The sequence below is a fragment of the Carcharhinus amblyrhynchos genome, chromosome 18 (assembly GCF_965287045.1).
Source record: "Carcharhinus amblyrhynchos chromosome 18, sCarAmb.v2.hapA, whole genome shotgun sequence".
NCBI classification, from domain to species: domain Eukaryota; kingdom Metazoa; phylum Chordata; class Chondrichthyes; order Carcharhiniformes; family Carcharhinidae; genus Carcharhinus; species Carcharhinus amblyrhynchos.
In genome coordinates, this window is record NC_137341.1 from 46,845,566 (window position 1) to 46,862,795 (window position 17,230).

The window sequence follows — 17,230 nt, forward strand, 5'->3', positions numbered from 1 at the left end:
TATAAAATTCTAACAGGGTTAGAGAAGGTAGATTCAGAAAGAATGTTCCCGATGGTGGGGGAGTCATAATTTGAGGATAAGGGATAAACCTTTTAGAACTGAGGTGAGGAGAAATTTCTTCACCCAGAGAGTGGTGAATGTGTGGAATTTATCACAGAATATAGTTGAGGCCAAAAAGTTATCTGATTTCAAGAAGAAATTAGATATAGCTGTTGGGGCTAAAGGGATCAAGGGATATGGAGGAGAAGGAGGAGGGGGTGGTCAGGGTATTGAATTTGATGATCAGCCATGATTATAATGAATGGCAGAGCAGGCTCGAAGGGCCAACTGACCTACTCCTGCTTCTAGTTTCTATTTCTAAGAATGGTACCGGCACATACTTACAAACTGAGTTTTCCCCTACCAAAAAAGACATCCAGGAGGACTGATTTATGCCATCAGTCTGGTGGCCAGAGCCACAGAGGTCAGGAAGCCATTTTTAAAGATAGCGCCACAATCTGCACAATAAATTATGAGTACATGGGAAACACCTCTGCAAGTTCCCCTTTAAGCCACTCACCATCCTGACTTGGATATTGGCCGTTGCTGGGCCAATATCCTGGAATTCTCTCCCTAACGGCAACCCACAGCACGTGGACTGCAGCGATTCAAGAAGGCAGCTCACCACCACCATCTCAAGAGGCGACTAGGGATGGGCAATAAACACTGGCCTAGCCAGCGATACCCATGTTCCATGAATGAATAAGAATAAAAATTCCCAAGGGGAGGGAGAGGGTAATGAATAAAGCTCATATGAGGATAAGTAAGGAAAATGGCAAGAGATTGTGACCTTGGCAAACATGACCCGCTGCATGAGAACATTTTGTTAAACCACCAATTTTCTTTATTTTATTTTTCCACAATATTGAAGCCTTGTTTCCTGAAACAGGCCAAAGCATGCACTTATCTGAAGCCCGGGGGCTCCATTGTTTTAATTTGCTTATGTTACTTTCTTTTTATTTTTGCAGCCACAATTGCACGGTTTCTTTTCAGGGGGCGGGGGGGCACAGTATGTGCCCGCATTAAACTGGGTGCAGCCAATCAGGCGCGGCGTGTTGGGAAGGGTTCGACGCATCCCCATGCATTTCTCCTGATCTATGAAGAGCGAGTTGGCCTTGACACCAATGTCGTACTCCAGGACTGACTTGGTTTGCACCAGCAGCTGCAGTGCATTCTGCGCCTCTTGTAGACGTTGTTTCAGTGTCTGTATAGTTGCGTCGATGGTATACACTTCACAGACCAACCTGCGGAGAGCAAAGAGAATCACTTGTTACAATCGGCATTCAAAATTGGTGGAAAGGCAAATTGTGCGGAGGGTGTGGAGAGTCTACAGAAGGATCTAGATAGGCTGGGCGAATGGGCCAGGAAATGGCAAATGGAATTTAATGTTGGCAAGTGCGAGGTGGTCCACTTTGGTAGGAATAATGGTAGGAAGGATTATTACTTACGTGGAGAAAAACTGCAGCAGGCGACGGTGCAGAGGGACCTCGGGGTCCTTGTGCATGAGTCGCAAAAACCCAGCTTGCAGGTGCAGCAGGTGGTCAGGAAGGCGAATGGGATGCTGGCCTTCATCACGAGGGGGATTGAATATAAAAGTAGGGAGGTCTTGCTGCAGCTGTATAGGGCATTGGTGAGGCCGCAGCTGGAGTACTGTGTGCAGTTTTGGGTGCCGTACTTACGCAAGGATATTTTGGCCTTGGAGGGAGTGCAGAGGAGGTTTACTAGGCTGATGCCGGAGTTGAGGGGGTTGAGCTATGAGGAGAGGCTGAATAAATTAGGCTTGTACTCGTTAGAGTTTAGAAGAATGAGGGGAGATCTCATTGAGACGTATAAGATGATGAATGGGATGGATAGGATAGAGGTGGAGAGACTCTTCCCGCTCAGAAAGGATAGTAGGACTAGGGGGCACAGCCTCAAGATAAAGGGAGGGCGGTTTAGAACAGAGTTGAGGAGGAACTTCTTCACTCAAAGGGTGGTGAATCTCTGGAATTCTCTGCCCGTTGAAGTGGTGGAGGCTGCCTCACTAAATGTTTTTAAGACGCGGGTTGATGGGTTTTTGATAAGAGAGGGAATTAAGGGTTATGGGGAGAGGGCGGGAATGTGGAACTGAGCCACGACGGATCAGCCATGATCTTATTGAATGGCGGGGCAGGCTCGAAGGGCTAGTTGGCCTACTCCTGCTCCTATTTCTTATGTTCTTATTTGAAGAGCCAGCCCCCACTGAGCGGTTGCTACGAGAGGACACAGGTTTAAGGTGCTGGGGAGCAGGTACAGAAGAGATGTCAAGGTTTCACTGGTGGTGGGTGAGTGGGCTGCCATCGATGGTGGTGGAGGTGAACGCGTTGGAGTCTTTTAAGAGACTTCTGGATGAGATTTACTGGTATTGAGGGTTATAGATAGGCCTAGTAGGTAGGGAAATGATCAGCACAACTTGTGGGCCGAAGGGCCTGTTTGTGCTGTACTTTTCTATGTTCTAGAAGTCCCTTCACCAAAATCCCTTTACTCACAATTCCAACAGCAGTACACAGAGTGCTATCGGTCTACCTTCAGGAGTGCCAGAGGAACTGACACTCCTGGTTAACTACAAGGAAAATATTCCCTGATTGGCTCATCAATTGACTCCTCAATCAGGGAGCTCATATTCCAATAGGCCAACCTCAATGGCGTGATTGGAGTCACTACCCCGTCCAACGTCAGCGGACCTATGCATAGTCCGCTTCCCCGCCCACTGCGATTCCCCGGGCACGCGGGATGGGAAAATCCCACCCACTATCTGTCTTGGGGAAGGAGGTATAAATGTCTAGGGACCCAGCCCCATTTGCTAGTGGGATCTTCCCATTCCTCCCCACTCCGAGGTCGAGGGGATTTAAATGGATCGCTCCATCCACCATGGGAAATATGTCATGGTGGAGCTTGAAGGTCTCGGCACGTTTAATCTTACTCTGGGAGATATGGTAAATTTGATGCTCTGTGGAAACATTAAAAAATATGTTTATAAAACACCTTTCCCAACCTCAGGCCATCCCAGGACAGCCAGTGGGGTGTAGTCACTGATGTGGCAATTATGGCAGTCAATTTGCACACAGCAAGATCTCAATAGAAGCAGCAATGTGATAATGGCTCAGATCTGTTCATGTGGTGTACTGTGAGGGATAATTATTAGCCTGGACACTGGAGAGGGCCCCTGCTCTGGTTCAAAGTTGTCCTGTGGGAATGTTTACATCTGCCTCAGAGATGTAATCGATAGAGCGTCAACCTGCCATCTATTTTGGAGGAAGCCACCAGCAACGAAAAACCATTAGGACTGTCAGCCGTCTGGAGTGGGGCCTGAACCCACAACCTTCTGGCTCAGAGGTGAAAGTGCTGCCACTGAGTCACGATAAAAAGCAGCAACTGTAGCAGACAGGGTTACAGCATGGGGGCCTTGATGCTCTGACCTAATGCTCACTTGAATGCAGCTCCCGAGACGGGACATGCAGGGACCCTGAGTTGTATGTCAGCATATACAATTCCTGTACAAAAACCTGTTACAGGTTTAAGGTGCAGGGAAGGAAGTACGGAGGAGATGTTAGGGGTAAGTTTTTCACTCAGAGGGTGGTGAGTGAGTGGAATCGGCTGCCGTCGGTGGTGGTAGAGGCGAACTCGCTGGGGTCTTTTAAAAGACTTCTGGATGAGTACATGGGATTTAATGGGATTGGGAGTTATAGATAGTTCTATGGCCTGGTAGGTATGGATATGATCGGCGCAACTTGTGGGCCGAAGGGTCTGTTTGTGCTGTAGTGTTCTATGTTCTATATTACATATGCTCTTCCATGGAACCAGAGTGGGGAAACTGGTGCCCCCAGAGGAAACCCAAGCAGACACGGGGAGAAGGTGTGTGGCACGGTGACACAGCGGTCAACACTGCTGCCTCACAGCACCAGGGACCATGGGTTCGATTCCCGGCTTGGGTCACTGTCTGTGTGGAGTTTGCACATTCTCCCCATGTCTGCGTGGGTTTCCTCTGAATGTTCTGATTTCCTCCCAAAGATGTGTGGGTTAGGTTGATTGGCTATGCTAAATTTCTCTTTAGAGTTGGGGGGGGCTAGCTAGGGTAAATGCATTGGGTTATGGGGATAGGGCCTGAGTGGGATTGTGGTTGGTGCAGACTCGATGGGCTGAATGGCCTCCTTCTACACTGTAGAGAATCAATGAACGTGCCAACTCCACACAGACAGTGACCCAAGTCCAGTTTGAACCCAGGTCCCTGATCCCTGATGCTGTGAGGCAGCAGTGCTAACCACTGTGCCATTTTCTCGCCAGATAATCCAGCAAAAAAAATCTGCAGATGTGACGTGACAAGGGAATTCCTAACTGGGGTGATAATATGGTGGGGAGTCTTCCAATTATATTTACATGTATGCAAATGAGGTTTCCAACTTTCCTTGGTGAGAACCTCATTATATCATTAGCAACGGGCAGGAAAAATTAGAAAGTGAGATCTCACCGGCAACATTCCTGTTCTTTAACTCAACACGGCACATGTCACCTTTCACACCAAGTGGCACAAAATCCCTGGCCCTTGTTTTTATATAAGGGCTACATCAAGATTACCAGCTAATGGCCAACTTTGTCAAAAGTGACATCCAGAGATTCTCCTGAGATAGGTTCTTGATTGGATAGGAGATCAAAGATTATGGGGAAAAAGCGGGAGAATCGGACTGAGAAACATATCAACCATGATCAAATGGCAGAGCAGACTCAATGGGCCAAATGGCCTCATTCTGCTCTTACATCTTATTCATGTCTCTTTGTTCATTCTAGAAAAGAAGCATCTTGGAGGCCTAAAGCAAAAGTTTATTAGACTGATCCCTGGGATGAGAGGTTACCCTCTGGTGAGCAGCTGAGTAAATAGGATCCATATTCTCTGGAGTTTGGAGATGAGAGATGATCGCATTGAACCATGCAAGATTCTGAAGGGGTTTGACAGCACAGATACTGAGGGATTGTTTACCCTGGCTGGGGAATCTAGAATACTGGGACATAGTCACAGGCTAACAAGGCCAATCCTTTAGGACTGAGATGAGAAGTTTCTTCACTCAAAGATGGTTGTGAATCTTTAGAATTCTCGACCCCAGAGGATTGTGGATGCCCCATCATTGAACATATTTAGTTTTTTTTTAATCAATGTCACAAGTAGGCTTGTGTTAACATTGCAATGAAGTTACTGTGAAAATCCACATGAGATTTTTGGTCTCAGGGATTTGAGGAGCGGGCAGGAAAGTGGAACTGAAGCCAAAGATCAGCCATGATGGTGTATGGTGGCACAGTGGTTAGCACTGCTGCCTCGCAGCGCCAGGGACCCGGGTTCGATTCCTAGCTTGGATCACTGCCTGTCCAGAGTTTGCCTGTTGTCCCCGCGTCTGCATGGGTTTCCTCCGGTTTCCTCCCTCAGTCTGAAAGACATGCTGGTTAGGTGCATTGGCCATACTAAATTCTCCCTCAGTGTATTCGAACAGGCACCGGAGTGTGGCAGCTAGGGGATTTTCACAGTAACTTCATTGCAGTGTTAATGTAAGCCTACTTGTGACACTAATAAACAAACTTAAATGGTGAAGCAAGCTAGATGAGCTTAATGATGCACTCCTGCCCCGATTGCTGCTTTTCACCTAGCTAATGAGAGGGAAAGTTGCCCATAGCCCTTTCTTAGATATTCCCGAGCAGCAATGGCTGGGTGCTAACCTTCAAGATCCACCCTCAGCTGGCACAGGAGTTTTTGTGCCTTCACCAGAATACTATCTAAGGGGGATATCACTTGTGGGTCACAATTATGTAAGATCGCTCAATCCCAGGGTAATATCTGAACGAGAAGGGTTACAGTGAAGGCCATTTCTCTGAAATAGAAATAACTTTCATCTGGATGGGAAGTTGGCACTGCTGCCTCACAGTGCCAGGGACCCAGGTTTAATTCCGGCCTCGGATCGCTATTCTGTGTAGAGTTTGCGCATTCTCCCCGTGTCTGCGTGGGTTTCCTCTGGTTTCCTCCCACTCTCCAAAGATTTACAAGTTAGGTTGACTGGCCATGCTAAATTGCCTTTTAGTGTCGGGGGATTAACTTGGATAGATACATGGGGTTATGAGGATAGGGTGAGGTTGTGATTGTGCAGACTCGTATCATAGAAACTTATCATAGAAACCCTACAGTACAGAAAGAGACCTTTCGGCCCATCGAGTCTGCACTGACCACAATCCCACCCATGCCCTACCCCCATATCCCTACAAATTTTACCCACTAACCTGTCTAACATCTCAGGACACTAAGGGGCAATTTAAGCATGGCCAATCAACCTAACCTGCGCATCTTTGGACTGTGGGAGGAAACTGGAGCACCCAGAGGAAACCCACACAGGCAGGAGGAGAATGTACAAACTCCACACAGACAGTGACCCAAGCCGGGAATCGAACTGGAGCTGTGAAGCAGCAGTGCTAACCACTGTGCTACCGTGCCGCCCTTGACTGACCAAATGGCCTCCTTCTGCACTGTACGTATGTATGATTCTATGAAGTGCTTTCCTCCAAATCAACAAAGTGGTAATTGGTGCTTTCCATTTAGTGATTGTGGTTTAATTCCCTCGACACTTCAACCCTCTGGACACACATTTCTGCGTGTTTGTGACTCATCCATTTTCCCCTGCTGTAAAAGTGCCAGCAAAGGAAGTGTCCAATTTTGGGATTTGAGATTTGGCCAAAGTGGGGGGATCACATCGTTGTGCTGCAAAGTAACTGCTCCTGTCTCTCCAATTTGGGTCGACATCTGTTACTGTTAATGGGGGATAAAGATTCTGAGCCATTGTGTCCTTGGCTAAAACAATAATCCAGAATCTTGACATTCAGAACTGATTGTTCAGTGCAGTTCACTGCCAATGGACTGTGTGATCTATTCGTCATTACCATTTGTAAATTACCCTTCCCTGTCACTGCTCATTTTAGTCAATCTCTACTTGCAGCAACACTAATGCAGACCATTGTGGTACAACTAATTCTCATCAAGCCATCACTAGGTGTGGTACAGACCTCCACCCGACAGCAAGTTCTATCAAGCCTTTCCTAGTCAATTCTACTTCAACCCACATCATGCGATCCTAATTTTAACAGGTTCTAATTCTGGGGAGGCACTGTAGCACAGTGGTTAGCACTGCTGCCTCACAGCGAAAAGGACCCGGGCTCGACTCGAGGCTCAGGTCACTCTCTGTGTGGAGTTTGCATGTTCTCCCCGTGTCTGCGCGGGTTTCCTCCGGGTGCTCCAGTTTCCTCCCACACTCCAAAGATGTGCGGGTTAGGTTGATTGGCCGTGCTAAAGTTGGGTTAGGTTGATTGGCCATAGTAAATTGCTCCTTAGCGAGAGGGGATCAGCAGGGTAGATAAACGGGGTTACAGGGGTGAGGGAAAAGCAAATTATTGCGAATGCTGGAATCTGAAACTAAAAGAGAAAACGCTGGAAAATCTCAGCAGGTCTGGCAGCATCTGTAAGGAGAGAAATGAGCTGGCATTTCGAGTCCAGATGACCCTTTGTCAAAGCTTTGACAATTTTAGTCAACCTCTACTTGCAGCCAATTCTAATCTAGATCAGTGTGGTATGACCACCAGCCATCACTAGCTTACAGGGATAGGGCCTGGGTGGAATTGTTGTTGGTGCAGACTCGATGGGCTGAATGGTCTCCTTCTGCACTGTAGGGAGTCTATGATCATAGCCACACCTGATTTTTTTCTGTGATCATACCCCACCTATCAAATCTATTGGTTAGTCCAGCCCTCTCAGTTAATCCTAGTCTAGTCTCATGATGGTTGAATCACTTTATATGTTGGTTAAAAATGCTTCCTATCTGGAGTCCAGCAACCAGAATTAGAAGGGGGTGCAGGAAGCTGTAGAAAATCCTCCTCATTTCTGGTCACTTTAAAGTAAAGTCTATTTATTAATCACAAGTAAGGCTTACATTAACACTGCAATGAAGTAACTGTGAAATTTCCCTAGTCACCACACTCTGGCGCCTATTCGGGTCAATGCACCTAGCCAGCACGTCTTTCAGAATGTGGGGAGGAAACCAGAGCACCCGGAGAAAACCCACACAGAAATGGGCGAATGTACAGACAGTGACCCAAGCCAGGAATTAAATCCAGGTCCCTGGCGCTGTGAAGCAGCAGTGCTAACCACTTTGCTCTCTTTAGACCCTCTCTCCACTCACATTGTCTGTACCTTTAAGACTTGATTACCTGTAAACACTCGCATTCCAACCATTATTTTGCAAATTGAGTTTGTGGCTTTGTGAACAGATCTCCCACTTACCCTGATGAAGGAGCAGCGCTCCAAATAAACCTGTTGGACTTTAACCTGGTGTTATGAGACTTCTTACTATCTTTAGAAGATCAGACAGTGTAAATAGATTAAACAAACACAACCTGCTTTGAATGTTGGTCTTCTAACTTTTCATTGCTGGCTGGGAATAGACTGGGGAGAGTTACTGGAATATGCGAGTTTGTCACACATGTTAATGTCACTTTGGAGAAGCAGATTAATCACCTCTGCCTTGCTGACAAGTGTTAATTGCCAAGTACAGATAGTTGACAGGTAATATTGATTACCCGCCTGCAACATTGAGGCAGAGCTAATTGTCTGTCCAATTAAAGCCTTCTGTAAATTGAGGCATTCACAGTTTGGCCTTGTTCTGAAATGGAACAGTCGGCTGGAAACAGCTTTCTGGGAAACGAGGCTAATACATCATTTAAGACACCGTTCTGTTGCTAAAGGGGTGGCTAATTTCTTAGCTGGACTCAGCACCTGAGCGGTGAGAAATGAATGGACAACTGTTAGTTGGCAGCTCACTACACATTCTCGATATAGACGCCACCACTGACAGGTATTGAAATAGGAGAACATCTAGGACTTCAAGATAATATTAAAATTATGAAGACCTTTAACTCTTAAGGTTAGCATATGTTAGAAAGCAGAGCGGGATTATCATGGTAGAAATTGTGCTTCGTTTCTCTGGTTTTCCAGAGCAGTTAATTAGGCAGTAGTAGCATAACCAGAGTACAGTACTGGGGTCACAGTAAATGGGAAGTCACAGGAAGAAATTGACTGGCTTGAAGCAATTGACTTTCTTGTTTAAACTTCCCAACTCATTCCATCACTTCTGACACTACACTCATCCCCTTCGTAAGGCGAAACAATGAAGATTTAAGAGAAATAAAAGAACAGCATAAAGCTGATGTAGGTTTTTGCTGCCACAGACCATTCATCATTAAGTTGACTTGCCTTCCAAAAGATGTGATTAGTCTGATAGTACTCAAACTTCCCCTGCATAGCAACAAGCAAACAACTCTCATCAGTGTGTACACCTCCACCAAGACCAATTCTCATCAGTGGGTACACGCCTAACAAGACCAATTCTCATCAGTGTATACACCCTGACCAAGACCAATTCTCATTAGTGGGTACACGCCTAACAAGACCGATTCTCATCAGTGGGTACACGCCTAACAAGACCAATTCTCATCAGTGGGTACACGCCTAACAAGACCAATTCTCATCAGTGTATACACCCTGACCAAGACCAATTCTCATTAGTGGGTACACGCCTAACAAGACCAATTCTCATTAGTGGGTACACGCCTAACAAGACCGATTCTCATCAGTGGGTACACGCCTAACAAGACCAATTCTCATCAGTGGGTACACGCCTAACAAGACCAATTCTCATCAGCGTGTACACGCCTAACAAGACCAATTCTCATCAGTGTATACACCCTGACCAAGACCAATTCTCATTAGTGGGTACACGCCTAACAAGACCAATTCTCATCAGTGTGTACATACCTAACAAGACCAATTCTCATCAGCGTGTACACGTCTAACAAGACCAATTCTCATCAGTGTGTACATACCTAACAAGACCAATTCTCATCAGCGTGTACACGTCTAACAAGACCAATTCTCATCAGCGTGTACACGTCTAACAAGACCAATTCTCATCAGTGTGTACACGTCTAACAAGACCAATTCTCATCAGTGTGTACATACCTAACAAGACCAATTCTCATCAGTGTGTACACGTCTAACAAGACCAACTGTCATCAGTGTTCTTACCCCAAACATGACCAACTCTGATCAGTGTGTACACCCCGAACAAGACCAACCCTGATAAAGTCAAGAATAAATTCTACAATGATTGTTGCTGTGTCAAAGTCAGACAAACTAATCATTCTAAGGTTAAGATTTGCATAGGCACAGTCCCGGCTACCAGAAGGTGAACCTCCGAAAGGCACCCTCTGTGTTCGAGTGAAGGTAAGTGTCCAGGTGAGGGCAGCAGAGTGGTGAAGCTGATTGGCTGTTGCAGGTAAGATTTGCATAAGCACGGTCACTGCTACCAGAAAGTGGTCTGTGGAGGAGCTGTTGTAAAGGGATAGTTAAAGCACAAACACTACTTCAGTGTTTCTCTCCCTACCTCCTCCTCTAACCAGGACAAAAATCATTTGGGAGGACCACAAGCAAGAGCGAGGTGAGTTGAGAATCTTTTATCCTTTTACCTGTATAAGGGCGCTGAAGGATCAGTGAGCACTGGCTATGGAGTCTGACAACCCCACCCCCCACTTCCAGGGATTTATCTGTCAACAAACTTGTTAATAAAAAAAAAGGGCAGTATGGCAGCTAGGGCAGTGATGGTATGCTCCTCCTGCCAGATGTGGGAAATTAGGGAGCAATCTAATCTCTCTGACAACTTTGCAGGAAGTGTGTCCAGTCACAGCTCCTCACAGACCGTATTGTTCGGTTGGAGCGGCAGGTGGATGCACTGCGGAGCATACTGGAGTCAGAGGGTGTGACAGACACTAGTTACAGGGAGGTTGTCACACCGTAGGTTCAGTCAGGTAGATGGGTGACCACCAGGAGAGGCAGGCAGGTAATGCAGGACTCTCCTGTGCCTATACCCCTTTCAAACAGATATACTGTCTTTGAGTGGTTTTAGGACATTCTTAAGGGGGAGAGTGAGCAGCCAGAGGTCATTGTATATATTGGCATCAACCACATAGGTGGGAAAAGGGATGAGGTCCTCAAGTGTGAATATATAGAGTTAGGCAGAAGGCTAAAGTGTAGGACCTTGAAGGTAGTAATTTCTGGACCACTCCCAGTCCTATGTGCTAGTGAGAGTTGGAATAGGAAGATTAGGCAGATGACTGTGTAGCGCAAGAGCTGGTGCAGGGAGCAGGGATTTAGATTTTTGGATCATTGGGATTTCTTCTGGGGAAGGGCTGCCCTGTTCAAGAGGGACAGGTTAGCCTGAACTGGAGGAGGATTAACATCCTGGTGGGGAGATTTGCTACAGCCACTCGGGAGAGTTTAAACTAGTATGGCAGGGGCAGGTGGGACCCAAAGCAATAGTGAGACAGATGAGAAGGTTGAGGATAGCACAGAAGTTAAAGAGAGCACGTTAAATAGTAAAGGCAGTGTCAGTAATCCTAGTACCAGACAGATCAGGCAAAAGCAAGACAGAGAGCAAGGGAAGTCCAGATTAAACTGCAGTTATTTCAATGCAAGAGACCTGACAGGCAAGGCAGATGAACTTAGGGCATGTGTGGGACTGGGATATTATAGCTATTGGTGAAACAAGACTAAGGGAGGAACAGGACTGGCAGCTCAATGTACACATGCTATAGGAAAGATAGAACAGGAGGTAAGAGAGGAGGGGGAGTTGCGCTTTTGATTAGGGAAAGCATCACGGCTGTACTGAGAGGGGATATATCCAAGGGTTCGGCCACTGAGTCTATATGGGTAGAAGTGAGAAATAAGAAGGGGGAAATCACTTTGATAGGGTTGTACTATAAACCCCCAAATAAGTCAGTGGGAAATTGAGGAGCAAATATGTAAGGAGATTACAGATAGCTCCAAGAAAAATAGGGTGGCAATAGTCGGAGATTTTAACTTTCCCAACATTGACTAGAACAGTCGTAGTATTGGAGGGTTGGATGCAGAGAAATTTGTTGAGTGTATTCAGAAGGAATGTCTCATTTAGTATGTGGATGGTCTGACTAGAGAGGGGGCAAAACTTGACCTCTTGAGAAATAAGGAAGGGCAGGGGACAGAAGTGTTGAGACCAGTGACCATAATTCTATTGGTTTTAAGATAGCTATGGAGAATGATAGGTCTGGTCCCAAAGTTAAAATTCTAAATTGGGGCAAGGTCAATTTTGATGGCATCAGGCAGGAACTTTCAAAAGTTAATCGGGGGGAGTCTGTGGGAAGGCAAAGAGATGTCTGGTAAGTGGGAGGCTTTCAAAACCAGGGTTCAGGATACATTCCTCTTAGAGTGAAGGGCAAGGCTGGTAGAAGTAGGGAATCCTGGATGATTCAGGATTTAGAGGCCCTGGTCAAGAAGGAGGAAGAGGCACATGGCATGTATAGGCAGCTGGGATCAAGTGAGTCCCTTGAAGAATATGGAGGTGTAGTAGTAGAGTTAAGAGAGAAATCAGAAGGGTAAAAAGGGGACACAAGATTGTTTTGGCAGATAAGGCAAAGGAGAATGAATAAATTAATATTTCTCATCAGTATTTACTGTTGGGAAAAGCATGAATGTTAGGGAACTTAGGGAAATAAATAGTGATGTCTTGAGGAGTCAGAGGAGGAGGTGCTGGAAGTCTTAAAGCGCATCAAGGTAGATAAATCCCCAGGACCTGATGAAGTGTATCCCAGGACATTGTGGGAGGCTAGGGAGGAAATTGCAGGTCTCCTAGCAGAGATATTTGAATCACCGATAGTCACGGGTGAGGTGCCTGAAGGTTGGAGAGTGGCAAATGTTGTGCCTTTGTTTAAAAAGGGCTGCAGGAAAAAGCTGGGAACTACAGACCAATGAGCCTCACATTGTGGTGGGTAAGTTGTTGGAAGGTATTTTGAGAGACAGGATCTACAGGCATTTAGAGACGCAAGGACTGATTAGGGACAGCCAGCATGGCTTTGTGAGTGGAAAATCATGTCTCACAAATTCAATTGAATTTTCTGAAGTGGTAACCAAGAAGGTAGATGCAGTTGGTGTTATCTACATGACCTTTGACAAGGTACCGCATAGTAGGTTGTTGCATAACGTTAAATCTCACAGGATCCAGGGTGAAGTAGCCAAATGGATACAAAATTGGCTTGATGACAGATGCCAGGGGGTGGTTGTAGAGGGTTGTTTTTCAAACTGGAGGCCTGTAACAAGTGGTGTGCCTCAAGGGTCGGTGTTGGGTCCACTGTTATTTGTCATTTATATTAATGACTTGCATGAAAATATAGCAAGCATGTTTAATAAGTTTGCACACCACACCAAGATTGGTGGCATTGTGGACAGTGAAGAAGGTTATCTCAGATTGCACCTAGATCTTGATCAATTGGGCGAGTGGGCAGATGAATGGCAGATGAAGTTTAATTTAGATAAATGCAAGATGATGCATTTTGGTTGATTGAACCAGGGCAGGATTTATTCCGTTAATGGTAGGGCACTGGGGAGAGTTACAGAACAAAGAGATCTAGGGGTACATGGTCATAGCTCCTTGAAAGTGGACACAGTGGTGAAGGTGGCATTGGTCATTCTTGGTTTCAATGCCCAATTGAATATAGGAGTTGGGATGTCTTGCTAAAGTTGTACAAAACATTGGTAAGCCCACACTTGGAATACTGTGTACAGTTCTGGTCATCCTGTTATAGAAAGAATATTATTAAACTAGAAAGGGTGCAGAGAAGACTTACTAGGATGCTTCTGGGACTTGATGGTTTGAGTTATAAGGAGAGGCTGGATAGACTGGGACTTTGTCTCTGGAGCGTATGAGGCTGAGGGATAATCTTACAGAGGTCTATAAAATAATGAGGGGCATAGATCGGTTAGATAGTCAATATCTTTTCCCGAAGTTAAGGCAGTCTAAAACTAGAGGGTATAGGTTTAAGGTGAGAGGGGAGAAATACAAAAGGGTTCAGACGGGCAATTTTTTCACACAGAGGGTGGTGAGTGTCTGGAACAAGCTGCCAGAGGTAACGGGTACAATTTTGTTTTTTAAAATGTATTTAGACAGTTACATGGGTAAGATGGGTATAGAGGGATATGGGCCAAATGCCCAGGGGTTTAAAAAAAAAGGGTGGCATGGACAAGTTGGGCCAAAGGGCCTGTTTCTATGCTGTAAATCTCTATGACTCTGTGACTCTATGATTCTATTCTTGGTGATTTCACTGCAAGGGTTGGCAAATAACACCAGGCCTGAGAAGGGGTCATTGAGAAACACAAGATTGGCAACTGTACCAACAATGATCTCCTCTTGCTGGAGACATGTGCTGAACATGAGTTCTTAATCACCAACACAGCTTTCCATCTTCCTAATTGCAATAAACGGTCTTGGATGCACTCCCAGTCCTATACATTAGCATCTAATTGACTGTGTCATCACTGGGCAGAAGGACAAGCAGGATGTGTGTGAAATGAAAGCTGTGTTAGGCACTGGCTGCTGAACTGTCTTATCATCTCAAAGTTCAAGACCTATCCCATTATGGTCCCCCACCTCTCCCCCCAGAGCATGAAAGGGCCAGAGATGCCTCCAATATCACAAGACAGTCACGAGGGAAACTCTCTGAGGAACTGTGTTCAGCGAAAGTGAGTGTGTGCTCATTGCCTTAAGGATGACTGAGCAGCCTTCAGGGATACAGTGTACTCCACTGCTTATGAGGCCTTTGGCCCTAAGCCTCATCAGCATCAAGATTGCTTTGGTCAAAATAATTCGGCAATCCAGAAACTACTGGAGGAAAAACATCGGCTGTAATTTTACCGGAACGCCCGCCACAGGAATTGGAGTGGGTGAAGGGCAGAGCACAGGAAGGCCTGTTGACCGCAAGCAGGATTTTACAGTTCTGGGAGGCCGTAAAATCCTGACCATTGCCTCTGCCAGGCTTATTTCAATAACAAGTCATCATTATCCAAGCATGCTGCCAAATAAAGCATCCATAGGACTGTCCAGAGCAAGAGATGCAAGATTCTTGGCTGAATCCCAAAGAAGATCAACTCTACTCATAAGCAGATCATAAAGAAGAGATCCTATGATGCCCTGAAATCTGTCTACAGGCCCCAGTCTACTAGAGTCTCACTATCCTTGGTGCAATGGGTCAACACTGCTCACAGATGAAGTTCCAGAAAGATGGGCAGAGCACTTTAAACACACCCTCAATCGGTCTTCATCCATCAATGAAGAAACAATAAACAAGCAGCTTCAGATTGCCATCAACTGTACTCTTGATCATCTTCCCCCACTGTTGGAAACAAGAAAAGCTATCGAACTCTTGTCTAGTGGAACTGATGCTCTCCCAGCTGAGCTCTACAAAGCTGGAAGTCAATACCAGGTCAGGAAGCTCACTCAACTCTCTCAATCTCTGTGAGGACAAAGCACCATTCGGAATTATACAATGATGCCTCTATTGCGATTAGAGAGATAGAGAAAAAATGCCAAGAACAAAACATGGCCCTCTGCACCACATTCGTTGATCTGACCAAGGCCTTTAACACAGTCGGCCATGAGGGCCTTTGGAAGGTAATAGAGAAATCCAACTGGGAAATTCATCACAATGGCACGACCGTTTCATGACAGCAGACTCGCAAATGGATGTGTTGGATGGTGAGTCTTCAGACCCATTCCCTGTGACTAACATAGTCAAGCAGAGCTGCATGCTAACATCAACCCTCTTCAGCATGGTCTTCTCTGCCATGTTCCCTAACGTCTTGCGTGAAGTTTAGCTTGTCAGCAAAAATCAGATATCGCTTGGACAGGAATCCCCTTTAGGAGGAGGCGATGGCCTAGTGGTATTATCACTAGACTATTAATCTGGAAACTCAGCTAAAGTTCTGAGGACCTGGGTTCAAATCCCACTGCAGCAGATGTTGGAATTTGAATTCAATAAAAAAAATCTGGAATTAAGAATCTAGTGATGATCATGAAACCATTGTCAATTGTCAGGAAAAACTGATCTGGTTCACTTAACGTCCTTTAGTGAAGGAAACCCATCTGGTTCACAAATGTCCTTTAGGGAAGGAAATCTGCCATCCTTACCCAGTCTGGCCTACATGTGACTCCAGAATCACAGCAATGTGGTTGACTCTCAACTGCCCTCTGAACAAGGACAATTAGGGATGGGCAATAAATGTTGGCCAACCAGCAACGCCTATGTACCATGAATGAAAAAAAAATATTGAATCCACTCAATCTGAGATGACTCTGAGCAATAACTAAGGTCTCCAAGGATTTACTTTCCTATTTGCTGATGAGAGTGAGCTAACTGCTGATTGAAAACTGGACAAGTAATCTAACGTGGAATTCTTCTCCAATGCAGGTGACAATTTCAGGCTTATGATCAGCACCAAGAAAACTAGAATAATGTACCAGCCTGCTCCGGGAAAGCCCTAACACAATTCCCAGGTCTCAGTCCATGAGCCAGAAACTGTCAGCAATGGATAGGGACCTGGCACTGGCAGATGGTATTAGGTGGGAGTGTAGGTGTTGATAATGTGTCAGTGTAGACTCAATGGGCCAAATGGCCTCCTTCTGCACTGTAGAGATTCTATGATTCTAGCAGAAAGAGGCCATTCAGCCCATCGGATTTCCCCCCGCCATGGCGTGTTTTGCAGTGTGGAAGCGGCCCATTGATGGCAGGCTGCAGGATCCTCTGGTCTTACCACTGTCAATGAGATTTCCCATTGTCTGCACCACCTGCTACTGGGGATACACGGCTGGCATCATCTTTGGCGGTAACAGGCAGAAAACCCCAACTATTGTGCCTGTGCCTTTTATTCCATTGTAGTTTTTGCTTGGGGCCCAAGGAAAGTATGAGTGTCAACTCCTTGCAAACATTAGAAGCCATCCCAGTGACTTTTAGCCAAACAAAACTGGTCTCAAAGTTGTGACTTTTACACATGTATATATGGTACTGATTTTGTAAAAGACGCTTCTATTCTTTTGAAGGACTTTTGTGTCAATGACTTGAGGGGTCATTAAAGTCGCTCCCTCAGACCTCCATTGGTAGGCATTTAGCCTAAAGGAGTTGAGTCATATTGTTGCGAAGTGGAATAGAGTAATTATAGATCGGTGTTTGTGGAATTGTAAGAATGCCAGAGAAAGCATCGCATGGTCCCTTTAAGAAGGTGGTGCTTTTTTCT

General features: G+C 45.7%; 1 protein-coding gene across 1 annotated transcript in view; it reads right to left on the reverse strand.

Annotated features, from left to right (window-relative positions):
• Positions 1-902: 902 nt before the first annotated feature.
• Positions 903-17,230, reverse strand: part of LOC145354699 (tektin-3-like) — a 63,730-nt gene continuing 47,402 nt past the window's right edge. The window contains exon 8 of the mRNA XM_080206143.1: positions 903-1,283. Coding sequence (XP_080062269.1) covers positions 980-1,283 — 304 coding nt within the window. The 3' untranslated portion in view covers positions 903-979. The remainder of the gene's footprint in view (positions 1,284-17,230) is intronic.